The 13848-nt window shown below is 49.3% G+C and overlaps 1 protein-coding gene across 1 annotated transcript in view; it reads right to left on the bottom strand.

The window, feature by feature from the left end:
- The window catches only part of LOC142498027 (nuclear migration protein nudC-like), a 21453-nt gene continuing 7605 nt past the window's right edge, over window positions 1-13848 (bottom strand). The window contains exon 6 of the mRNA XM_075606535.1: window positions 1-107. Within this exon, the coding sequence (XP_075462650.1) occupies window positions 1-107 (107 nt within the window). The remainder of the gene's footprint in view (window positions 108-13848) is intronic.

Here is a 13848-nt window from a genome sequence, read left to right as displayed (position 1 = left end):
TCAACTGCTCCCCCGGTTGCTTGTTTTGGCACGGGACAGGAGGCCTACGCAGATCTTAATCCTCCACATCAGGGGGTAGCGACCTGGCAGCAGTGCTTTCTGGTGACCTGGTGTGGGCAATGAAGCATCATTTGGCTCAGATCCACGGGGGTTGGCAAGGGGTGCAGATCGTTTGGTCTGATATCACTCACAGAGATGTGTGGAGGGGGGCTCGGGCCGCACGGGCCGCCGAGCGCGCGTATACGGTTAACGGGAAGGTTCGTGCCGCAGTTCGGAGGTCGGGTACTAAACCATCCTGACCGATTCCGTGACAAGCGGTTTGTTTAGGTCCGATGGGGGACGCTTGTCGGACATTGGATCCGATTTATTTAATAAGGCCATGCAAGACGGGCTTGAGAGCGTCCTGGCGGATCTGGCAGTATGGGGCTAGTTTAAGGGGGCTTAAATAGCCCCGTAGGTGGCGGCAGTTGGGGGGTAAATGTGGTTATCCTTGCCAGACGGGTCTCCCTGCTTGGTAAAGCCCAGCGGGGCTGGGAGGGGTGAGTTGGCGCGGCTCATTTAAACATGATTTCCGGGAGCCCACTTGCGTCAACGGCCAGGTCACGTGGACCTGGCTAGGGTGTCACGGGTCTTGGTTCAAGTACCTTTGTCCTTTAACCCAATGAGCGAGCACTCTGGCACATCATTGTTATGTATAAAGAGGCCCCACTGAGCTGGCAGCAGCAGCCAAGTGACCTTATAACACGTTACATCTACTACACCACTGTGTTAGGAGCACGTTCCACCTCCCATCCGGACACTCCTGCAGTTGTACATTGCTCTGCACAGTTGCACATTGCTCTGCACAGCTGTACATTGCTCTGCACAGTTTTACATTGCTTTGCACTGTTGTACTTTGCTCTGCACAGTTGTACATTGCTCTGCACAGTTGTACTTTGCTCTGCACAGCTGTACATTGCTCTGCACAGTTGTACATTGATCTGCACAGCTGTACATTGCTTTGCACTGTTGTACTTTGCTCTGCACAGCTGTACATTGCTCTGCACAGTTGTACATTGCTCTGCACAGTTGTACATTGCTCTGCACAGCTGTACATTGCTCTGCACAGTTGTACATTGTTCTGCACAGTTGTACATTGCTCTGCACCTCTGTACATTGCTCTGCACTGTTGTACATTGCTCTGCACAGCTGTACATTGCTCTGCACAGCTGTACATTGCTCTGCACAGCTATACATTGCTTTGTACAGCTGTACATTGCTCTGCACAGCTGTACATTGCTCTGCACAGTTGTACATTGCTCTGCACAGCTGTACATTGCTTTGCCCAGCTGTACATTGCTCTGCACAGCTGTACATTGCTCTGCACAGTTGTACATTGCTCTGCACAGCTGTACATTGCTTTGCACAGCTGTACATTGCTCTGCACAGCTGTACATTGCTCTGCACAGTTGTACATTGCTCTGCACCTCTGTACATTGCTCTGCACAGCTGTACATGGCTCTGCACTGTTGTACATTGCTCTGCACAGCTGTACATTGCTCTGCAGCCCCCAGCAGTGCAGGGTTAACACCTCCTGTTCAGGGCTAGGAGAAACAGATCCATCAGCCTGAGCCTGGGGAGGGATTCCTGCATATGACTGGTATACACCTCCTGATACAGGCCCAGGCAGCTCTGGAATGTGAAGCAGCTAAGAGACGGGGAAGAGGGGGGCGCTGGGAGAGGAGGGGGACACGGGGAGAGCAGGAGGGGGACGCGGGGAGAGCAGGAGGGGGACGTGGGGAGAGCAGGAGGGGGGCAAAGGGAGAGCAGGATGGGGGCGAAGGGAGAGCAGGAGGGGGACGCGGGGAGAGCAGGAGGGGGACGCGGGGAGAGCAGGAGGGGGACGAAGGGAGAGCAGGAGAGGGACGCGGGGAGAGCAGGAGGGGGACGCGGGGAGAGCAGGAGGGGGCGAAGGGAGAGCAGGAGGGGGACGAAGGGAGAGCAGGAGGGGGGGAGCGGGGAAAGCAGGAGGGGGGAGCGGGGAGAGCAGGAGGGGGGAGCAGGGAGAGCAGGAGGTGGGTGTGGGGTGAGCAGGGAGAGCAGTTAGTGGGGGCACTGGGAGAGCAGGAGGGGATGCGGGGAAAGCAGGAGGGGGACACGGGGAGAGCAGGAGGGGGGAGCAGGGAGGGCAGGAGGGCATGGGGAGAGCAGGAGGGGTGAGCAGGGAGAGCAGGTAAGGGGGGAACGGGGAGAGCAGGTGAGGGGGGAACGGGGAGAGCAGGTGAGGGGGGAACGGGGAGAGCAGGTGGGGGGAACGGGGAGAGCAGGTGAGGGGGGATCGGGGAGAGCAGGTGGGGGGAACGGGGAGAGCAGGTGATGGGGGAACGGGGAGAGCAGGTGAGGGGGGAATGGGGAGAGCAGGTGAGGGGGGAACGGGGAGAGCAGGTGAGGGGGGAACGGGAGAGCAGGTGAGGGGCGAACGGGGAGAGCACGTGAGGGGAACGGGGAGAGCAGGTGAGGGGGGAACGGGGAGAGCAGGTGAGGGGAACGGGGAGAGCAGGTGAGGGGAACGGGGAGAGCAGGTGAGGGGGGAACGGGGAGAGCAGGTGAGGGGGGAACGGGAGAGCAGGTGAGGGGGGAACGGGGAGAGCAGGTGAGGGGGGAACAGGGAGAGCAGGTGAGGGGAACGGGAGAGCAGGTGAGGGGGGAACGGGGAGAGCAGGTGAGGGGGGAACAGGGAGAGCAGGTGAGGGGAACGGGAGAGCAGGTGAGGGGGGAACGGGGAGAGCAGGTAGGAGGAACGGGGAGAGAGCGGGGAGAGCAGGTGAGGGGGGAACCGGAGAGCAGGTAGGGGGAACGGGGAGAGAGCGGGGAGAGCAGGTGAGGGGGGAATGGGGAGAGAGCGGGGAAAGCAGTTGAGGGGGGAACGGGAGAGCATGTAGGGGGAACGGGGAGAGAGCGGGGAGAGCAGGTGAGGGCAACGGGGAGAGCAGGTGAGGGGGGAACGGGGAGATCAGGTGAGGGGAACGGGAGAGCAGGTGAGGGGGGAACGGGGAGAGAATGGGGAGAGCAAGTGAGGGGGTAAAGGGAAGAGCAGGTGAGGGGGGAATGGGGAGAGCAGGTGAGGGGGAAACTGGAAGAGCAGGTAAGGGGGGAACGGGGAGAGCAGGTGAGGGGAGAACGGGGAGAGCAGGTGAGGGGGGAACGGGGAGAGCAGGTGAGGGGGGAACGGGGAGAGCAGGAGGGGGGAACGGGAGAGCAGGTGAGGGGGGAACGGGGAGAGCAGGTGAGGGGGGAACGGGGAGAGGAGGTAGGGGGGAACGGGGAGAGCAGGTGAGGGGGGAACAGGGAGAGCAGGTGAGGGGAACGGGAGAGCAGGTGAGGGGGGAACGGGGAGAGCAGGTAGGAGGAACGGGGAGAGAGCGGGGAGAGCAGGTGAGGGGGGAACCGGAGAGCAGGTAGGGGGAACGGGGAGAGAGCGGGGAGAGCAGGTGAGGGGGGAATGGGGAGAGAGCGGGGAGAGCAGGTGAGGGGGGAACGGGAGAGCATGTAGGGGGAACGGGGAGAGAGCGGGGAGAGCAGGTGAGGGCAACGGGGAGAGCAGGTGAGGGGGGAACGGAGAGATCAAGTGAGGGGAACGGGAGAGCAGGTGAGGGGGGAACGGGGAGAGAATGGGGAGAGCAAGTGAGGGGGTAAAGGGAAGAGCAGGTGAGGGGGGAATGGGGAGAGCAGGTGAGGGGGAAACTGGAAGAGCAGGTAAGGGGGGGACGGGGAGAGCAGGTGAGGGGGGAACGGGGAGAGCAGGTGAGGGGGGAACGGGGAGAGCAGGTGAGGGGGGAACGGGGAGAGCAGGAGGGGGGAACGGGAGAGCAGGTGAGGGGAGAACGGGGAGAGCAGGTGAGGGGGGAACGGGGAGAGGAGGTAGGGGGGAACGGGGAGAGCAGGTGAGGGGGGAACGGGGAGAGCAGGTGAGGTGGGAACGGGGAGAGCAGGTGAGGTGGGCACGGGGAGAGCATGTGAGGTGGGAACGGGGAGAGCAGGTGAGGTGGGAACGGGGAGAGCAGGTGAGGGGGGAACGGGAGAGCAGGTGAGGGGGGAACGGGGAGAGCAGGTGAGGGGGGAACGGGGAGAGCAGGTGAGGGGGGAACGGGAGAGCAGGTGAGGGGGGAACGGGGAGAGCAGGTGAGGGGGGAACGGGGAGAGCAGGTGAGGGGAACGGGGAGAGAGCGGGGAGAGCAGGTGAGGGGGAACGGGAGAGCAGGTGAGGGGGGAATGGGGAGAGCAGGTGAGGGGGGAACGGGGAGAGCAGGTGAGGGGGGAACGGGAGAGCAGGTGAGGGGGGAACGGGAAGAGCAGGTGAGGGGGGAACGGGGAGAGCAGGTGAGGGGAACGGGGAGAGAGCGGGGAGAGCAGGTGAGGGGGGTACGGGGAGAGCAGGTGAGGGGAACGGGGAGAGCAGGTGAGGGGGGAACGGGGAGAGCAGGTGAGGGGGGAACGGGGAGAGAGCGGGGAGAGCAGGTGAGGGGGGAACGGGGAGAGCAGGTGAGGGGGGAACGGGGAGAGCAGGTGAGGGGAACGGGGAGAGCAGGTGAGGGGGGAACGGGGAGAGCAGGTGAGGGGGGAACGGGGAGAGAACGGGGAGAGCAGGTGAGGGGGGAACAGGGAGAGCAGGTGAGGGGGGAACGGGGAGAGCAGGTGAGGGAGGAACGGGAGAGCAGGTGAGGGGGGAACGGGGAGAGCAGGTGAGGGGGGAACAGGGAGAGCAGGTGAGGGGGGAACAGGGAGAGCAGGTGAGGGGGGAACGGGGAGAGCAGGTGAGGTGGGAACGGGGAGAGCAGGTGAGGGGGGAACGGGGAGAGCAGATGAGGGGGGAACGGGGAGAGCAGGTGAGGGGGGAATGGGGAGAGCAGGTGAGGGGGGAACGGGGAGAGCAGGTGAGGGGGGAACGGTGAGAGCAGGTGAGGGGGGAACAGGGAGAGCAGGTGAGGGGGGAACGGGAGAGCAGGTGAGGGGGGAACGGGGAGAGCAGGTGAGGGGGGAACGGGGAGAGCAGGTGAGGGGGGAACGGGAGAGCAGGTGAGGGGGGAACGGGGAGAGAGCGGGAAGAGCAGGTAAGGGGGGAACGGGGAGAGCAGGTGAGGGGGGAACGGAGAGAGCAGGTGAGGGGGGAACGGGGAGAGCAGGTGAGGGGGGAACGGGGAGAGCAGGTGAGGGGGGAACGGGGAGAGCAGGTGAGGGGGTAACAGGGATAGCACCCACCCCGTATAACACACTATATCACACTGTAACATTGTATCTGTTATGTACACACACTATATCACACTGTAACATCGTATCTGTTATATACACACACTATATCACACTGTAACATCGTATCTGTTATATACACACACTATATCACACTGTAACATTGTATCTGTTATATACACACACTATATCACACTGTAACATTGTATCTGTTATATACACACACTATATCACACTGTAACATCGTATCTGTTATATACACACACTATATCACACTGTAACATCGTATCTGTTATATATACACACTATATCACACTGTAACATCGTATCTGTTATATACACACACTATATCACACTGTAACATCGTATCTGTTATATACACACACTATATCACACTGTAACATCGTATCTGTTATATACACACACTATATCACACTGTAACATCGTATCTGTTATATACACACACTATATCACACTGTAACATCGTATCTGTTATATACACACACTATATCACACTGTAACATCGTATCTGTTATATACACACACTATATCACACTGTAACATTGTATCTGTTATATACACACACACTATATCACACTGTAACATTGTATCTGTTATATACACACACTATATCACACTGTAACATCGTATCTGTTATATACACACACTATATCACACTGTAACATTGTATCTGTTATATACACACACTATATCACACTGTAACATCGTATCTGTTATATACACACACTATATCACACTGTAACATCGTATCTGTTATATATACACACTATATCACACTGTAACATCGTATCTGTTATATACACACACGATTGTATCTGTTATACACACACACACACACACTATATCACACTGTAACATCGTATCTGTTATACACACACACACATCATTGTATCTGTTATACACACACACACACACACACTATATCACACTGTAACATCGTATCTGTTATATACACACACTATATCACACTGTAACATTGTATCTGTTATATACACACACTATATCACACTGTAACATCGTATCTGTTATATACACACACTATATCACACTGTAACATTGTATCTGTTATATACACACACTATATCACACTGTAACATTGTATCTGTTATATACACACACTATATCACACTGTAACATTGTATCTGTTATATACACACACTATATCACACTGTAACATTGTATCTGTTATATACACACACTATATCACACTGTAACATCGTATCTGTTATATACACACACTATATCACACTGTAACATCGTATCTGTTATATACACACACGATTGTATCTGTTATACACACACACACACACACACACACACACACACACACACACACACACACACACACTATATCACACTGTAACATCGTATCTGTTATACACACACACACACATCATTGTATCTGTTATACACACACACACTATATCACACTGTAACATTGTATCTGTTATATACACACACACTATATCACACTGTAACATTGTATCTGTTATATACACACACTATATCACACTGTAACATCGTATCTGTTATATACACACACTATATCACACTGTAACATCGTATCTGTTATATACACACACTATATCACACTGCAACATCGTATCTGTTATATACACACACTATATCACACTGTAACATCGTATCTGTTATATACACACACTATATCACACTGTAACATTGTATCTGTTATATACACACACTATATCACACTGTAACATTGTATCTGTTATATACACACACTATATCACACTGTAACATTGTATCTGTTATATAGACACACTATATCACACTGTAACATCGTATCTGTTATATATACACACTATATCACACTGTAACATCGTATCTGTTATATACACACACACTATATCGCACTGTAACATCGTATCTGTTATATATACACACTATATCACACTGTAACATCGTATCTGTTATATACACACACTATATCACACTGTAACATTGTATCTGTTATATACACACACTATATCACACTGTAACATCGTATCTGTTATATACACACACTATATCACACTGTAACATCGTATCTGTTATATACACACACTATATCACACTGTAACATCGTATCTGTTATATACACACACTATATCACACTGTAACATCGTATCTGTTATATACACACACTATATCACACTGTAACATCGTATCTGTTATATACACACACTATATCACACTGTAACATCGTATCTGTTATATACACACACCATTGTATCTGTTATACACACACACACACTATAACATCGTATCTGTTATACACACACACACACACTATATCACACTGTAACATCGTATCTGTTATACACACACACACCATTGTATCTGTTATACACACACACTATATCACACTGTAACATCGTATGTTATATACACACACGATTGTATCTGTTATACACACACACACACACACACACACACATCATTGTAGCTGTTATTCACCCACCCACACTATATCACTGTAACAATGTATCTGCTACACACACGTAATAAGGCTGTAATAGTATATATGTTATACACATACACAGTACGTCAGGCAGTTACATTGTATGTTAGACAGTACAGCAGGGCCCCGCCGTATAGCGCCGTAAAGCGGATCCGGCGATTTTCACTACTGCGCATGCGCAAACCGGCATTTTTGCCGTTCTGCGCATGTGCAACCCATGGTATGCGCGCAACCCTGCGGTCTGCGCATGCGCGCCGGGTGCACCCGCCTGTTCTGTGCATGCGCGATTTTCAAAACCAACATGGCGGCCCCCTTCTCGGTGCCGCCGTATCAGCGGATCGCCGAGAAGCGAAGCGCCGAGAAGCGGGCCCCACTTCTGTATATCAGACTGTAACGTATGTTATACGCAGTACGTCAGGCAGTATAACATTGTATGTGTAATATACACACAGTACATGAGGCTGTAACACTGGTGCCTAATGACAGTAACATGTTTAATGGGTTAAACCAGCAAAACGTGAAATCTTACACGAGTTTTTTTGTAATTTAATTTTTTTAATCAGTTCTGTAGTATTAGATTATAATTACTGTACTGCATTATTTATTATTATACAACTCCATGCCGTTTTTAATGAGTTTTAAAGCATCCTTTGGTTTCTATTGCAGGCTTTAGCCCACCTCCCCAGCAGTGCAAAATGTTTGCAACACTCTCCTTCCTGTTTGGGATAAATTGTCCCAATATCCCCCGCAGTTTGAGCTGCAAACTGTAACAATAGATAATGTTACCTTAGCAGATTGCCAGGTTAGGTAAGAATGTAGAATTATACATTGTCGCATCTTTACACTTACAGATAAGAAGGAAAGTAATCTTGTTGCTCTAAAGGGTCAGTCCCACGCAGAGACTGCATGTTTAAACCATGCTCTGCCTGTGCAGGGCGAGAGATCACACAGCACACCTGGCAATGAATATGAACCAGCGTGGTAATACTCTGCAGGTTCATGCTGAGCGCAGAGACGCACAGAGCCGTGGCTAGGACACGACGTGCGCAGGATACCAGGCTCTCTCTGCTTCAAGGCCAGTTCATGTACGCCCCCTTCCACCTAACGCCTGTGTGTGCGGGGGTTCTGTGAAAGGACTTAATACTCTGTGTACCGAAGGCTGCAGGAGGAGTGAGGTGCTTTTCAATCCACTATAGAGAGGGACTTATACATGGGCAGAGCAAAGTTTATCTGTATACAGGGAATTAGATACACAATGCTCTGCACAGATATACAAGTCAGTGTTTTTTAAGCTTTTTTTGGTTAAGAAACCCTATAATTATATTGTGAAATTCTGCAGAACCCCAACCCTCCCTAACAGCGCGTCTGCAATCAGATGCATTGTAAGGAACCCCAACCCTCTCTAATAGTGTGTCTGAGATCAGATGCATTGTAAGGAACCCCAACCCTCTCTAATAGTGTGTCTGAGATCAGATGCATTGTAAGGAACCCCAACCCTCTCTAATAGTGTGTCGGAGATCAGATGCATTGTAAGGAGCCCCAACCCTCTCTAATAGCGCGTCTGAGATCAGATGCATTGTAAGGAACCCCAACCCTCTCTAATAGTGTGTCGGAGATCAGATGCATTGTAAGGAGCCCCAACCCTCTCTAATAGCGCGTCTGAGATCAGATGCATTGTAAGGAACCCCAACCCTCTCTAATAGTGTGTCTGAGATCAGATACATTGTAAGGAGCCCCAACACTCTCTAATAGTGTGTCTGAGATCCGGTGCATTGTAAGGAACCCCAACCCTCTCTAATAGCGCGTCTGAGATCAGATGCATTGTAAGGAACCCCAACCCTCTCTAATAGTGTGTAAGAGATCAGATGCATTGTAAGGAACCCCAACCCTCTCTAATAGCGCGTCTGAGATCAGATGCATTGTAAGGAACCCCAACCCTCTCTAATAGCGCGTCTGAGATCAGATGCATTGTAAGGAACCCCAACCCTCTCTAATAGCGCGTCTGGGATCAGATGCATTGTAAGGAACCCCAACTCTCTCTAATAGCGCGTCTGAGATCAGATGCATTGTAAGGAACCCCAACACTCTCTCTAAGGCCTGATTTATAGTGTATGCTCGACCGCGTGACGTCACGCGCGAAACATGCACTGGAGGCGACAGGTAGGCGTGGCGGAGGCGTTCACTTTACTTGCATCAATGTAAGTATCTTCACTGGTGTATATACCAGTTTGTAACTGCACTCTGTGTTACATAAGCTTATACTTAGTTTATTAACCCCTTCAGGGTATATTTCACAGAACATTTGTATGCATTTAGCATAGGGACCTGTTACTGAGACTTACCTTGACGTTGGTTAGCAGGCTTGTCATTATTTGAGCAAAGGATGTAACCAAAAGTCTCCATTGTTTTACAGACTTAGGTTTCACTATGTATATTTATTCCCCATTTATTGTTAGCCCAATGGGAGAAGCCCAGGGATTCACTTTCTGTTTTTTTTTCACATATGTATGGCCAATCTTTTCCCCCATCACCATGCTCCTTACACGGAGAAGCGCGGTGAATATATATATATATATATAATATATATAATGTTGTACATTTTCTGTTGGGCCGAATTAAATCCTTAGCAACACTATTAGGGTGTGATTAATGTATTTAGCCAATCCCCCTGTAACTGCTTATTGAGCAGCTTGTGGGAGGTTAGTCCCTCCTTTTCAAGGTATATAATCTCCCAGTAAGGTCCCTGTAAATTCACTTGTCACTTTACTTGCATACATGTCAGTGTCTTCACCGGTATATACCAGTTTGTAACTGCACTGAATTACATCAGCTTATTGTTAGCCCAATGGGAGAAGCGCAGGGATTTGTTTTCTGTTTTTTGACCAAATGACAGTAACATGTTTAATGGGTTAAATCAGCAAAACGTGAAATCTTACACGAGTTTTTTTTTAATTGTAATTTTTTTAATCAGTTCTGTAGTATTAGATTATAATTACTGTACTGCATTATTTATTATTATACAACTCAATGCCGTTTTTAATGAGTTTTAAAGCATCCTTTGGTTTCTATAGCAGGCTTTAGCCCACCTCCCCAGCAGTGCAAAATGTTTGCAACACTCTCCTTCCTGTTTGGGATAAATTGTCCCAATATCCCCCGCAGTTTGAGCTGCAAACTGTAACAATAGATAATGTTACCTTAGCAGATTGCCAGGTTAGGTAAGAATGTAGAATTATACATTGTCGCATCTTTACACTTACAGATAAGAAGGAAAGTAATCTTGTTGCTCTAAAGGGTCAGTCCCACGCAGAGACTGCATGTTTAAACCATGCTCTGCCTGTGCAGGGCGAGAGATCACACAGCACACCTGGCAATGAATATGAACCAGCCTGGTAATACTCTGCAGGTTCATGCTGAGCGCAGAGACGCACAGAGCCGAGGCTAGGACACGACGTGCGCAGGATACCAGGCTCTCTCCGCTTCAAGGCCAGTTCATGTACGCCCCCTTCCACCTAACGCCTGTGTGTGCGGGGGTTCTGTGAAAGGACTTAATACTCTGTGTACCGAAGGCTGCAGGAGGAGTGAGGTGCATTTGAATCCACTATAGAGAGGGATTTATACACGGGCAGAGCAAAGTTTATCTGTATACAGGAAATTGAATATCTGTGCAGAGCATTGTGTATCTAAGTTAGTGGTTTTTTTTTTGTAATCTTTTTATTTAATAAGGTTTCATATACATACATATTATAACGTAATATATAATTATAAAATACATAAACAAAAAGTTGTTGTATAGAATATATATTGCATAAAAATTATCATTACGTATGGTATTGAATGTATAATCTTCGATACAAAACACTCGATTTAATACAACATCCCCCTTTTTTTTAATAATAGATAGAAGAGGCTAGATTGAGAGAAGTGAGGAAAAGAACGAATGAGTGGGGGAGTAGGAGAGGGGGGTATAAAGAATTGAGGGGTAATATGGGATGTGGCTGGTCTAACTTTAATTTTAAAAATATTTCAAAATACTCAATACATTTTTTCTCGGTTTTTCCCCCTTATTTATGGGGCCATAACTCCCATATATTGTAGAGTTGATCCATTTTATGGTTTAGTTGAGCTGCTAATTTTTCCATTAGCCAAATTTCCTTTACCCTTTTGATTACTGTACGCTTAGATGGGGCGTTTATTTTTTCCCAAGATGCAGCTATAGAGCAGCGTGCTGCAGTTAAGATGAATTACATTCGTTTTCTTATGTGAATTTGAGAGAGATCTATTGGTTTAGCCAGCAAGAAGTTCATTGGATCTAACGGTACTTTCAAATCCGTGATTCCTTAGATCATATTCTGAATCATAATCCCAAATCTCTGGATCCATGGACGAGACCACCATATATGTACCATATCTCCTCTCAGGCCACACCCTCTCCAACATAGGTCCGAGTGCCTGGGAAGGTATGGCTCAGCCTATCTGGGGTTATGTACCAATGAAGTAAAATGTTGTATATATTCTCCTTTATTGTTGTACAAATTGATGTTTTAGCTGCTGATTCCCAAATCTCCTCCCAGTCATCTTTGTCTATTTCTACATTGAGGTCTGCTGCCCATTTCAACATATAACAAGTCAGTGTTTTTTAAGCTTTTTTTGGTTTAAGAAACCCTATAATTATATTGTGAAATTCTGCAGAACCCCAACCCTCTCTAATAGCGCATCTGAGATCAGATGCATTGTAAGGAACCCCAACCCTCTCTAATAGCATGTCTGAGATCAGATGCATTGTAAGGAACCCCAACCCTCTCTAATAGCGTGTCTGAGATCCGATGCATTGTAAGGAACCCCAACCCTCTCTAATAGCGCATCTGAGATCAGATGCATTGTAAGGAACCCCAACCCTCTCTAATAGCGCGTCTGAGATCAGATGCATTGTAAGGAACCCCGACCTTCTCTAATAGCGCGTCTGAGATCAGATGCATTGTAAGGAACCCCGACCCTCTCTAATAGCGCGTCTGAGATCAGACGCCTTGTAAGGAACCCCAACCCTCTCTAATAGCGCGTCTGAGATCCGATGCATTGTAAGGAACCCCGACACTCTCTAATAGCGTGTCTGAGATCAGATGCATTGTAAGGAACCCCGACCTTCTCTAATAGCGCGTCTGAGATCAGATGCATTGTAAGGAACCCCAACCCTCTCTAATAGCGCGTCTGAGATCAGACGCATTGTAAGGAACCCCAACCCTCTCTAATAGCGCGTCTGAGATCCGATGCATTGTAAGGAACCCCAACCCTCTCTAATAGCGCGTCTGGGATCAGATACATTGTAAGGAACCCCAACCCTCTCTATTAGCGAGTCTGGGATCAGATGCATTGTAAGGAACCCCAACCCTCTCTAATAGCGCGTCTGAGATCAGATGCATTGTAAGGAACCCCGACCTTCTCTAATAGCGCGTCTGAGATCCGATGCATTGTAAGGAACCCCAACCCTCTCTAATAGCGCGTCTGAGATCAGATGCATTGTAAGGAACCCCGACCTTCTCTAATAGCGCGTCTGAGATCAGATGCATTGTAAGGAACCCCAACCCTCTCTAATAGCGCGTCTGAGATCAGACGCATTGTAAGGAACCCCAACTCTCTCTAATAGCGCGTCTGAGATCAGATGCATTGTAAGGAACCCCAACCCTCTCTAAGGCCTCGTTTATAGTGTATGCTCGACCGCGTGATTTCATGCGCTGGAGGCGACAGGTAAGCATGGCGGAGGCGTTGCCATGACGTCACGTGAGCGGTTCGCCCTCATTGGCTGAACCGCTCACGTGACGCGGCCGTCACCCGGAAAAATCCATTTCTGAGATCTGTTTAAAATTTGTGCGCTCAATTGACAACATGCACGTCACCATTATAATCACGGCCTAATAGAGCGTCTGAGATCAGACGCATTGTAAGGAACCCCAACCCTCTCTAATAGCGCGTCTGAGATCAGACGCATTGTAAGGAACCCCAACTGTCTCTAATAGCGCGTCTGAGATCAGATGCATTGTAAGGAACCCCAACCCTCTCTAATAGCGCGTCTGAGATCAGATGCATTGTAAGGAACCCCGACCTTCTCTAATAGCGCGTCTGAGATCAGATGCATTGTAAGGAAC

This window comes from Ascaphus truei, chromosome 6 (assembly GCF_040206685.1).
Source record: "Ascaphus truei isolate aAscTru1 chromosome 6, aAscTru1.hap1, whole genome shotgun sequence".
NCBI lineage: Eukaryota > Metazoa > Chordata > Amphibia > Anura > Ascaphidae > Ascaphus > Ascaphus truei.
The sequence above is the reverse complement of the archived record's forward strand: the minus strand, read 5'-3'. Positions and strand labels throughout refer to the sequence as shown.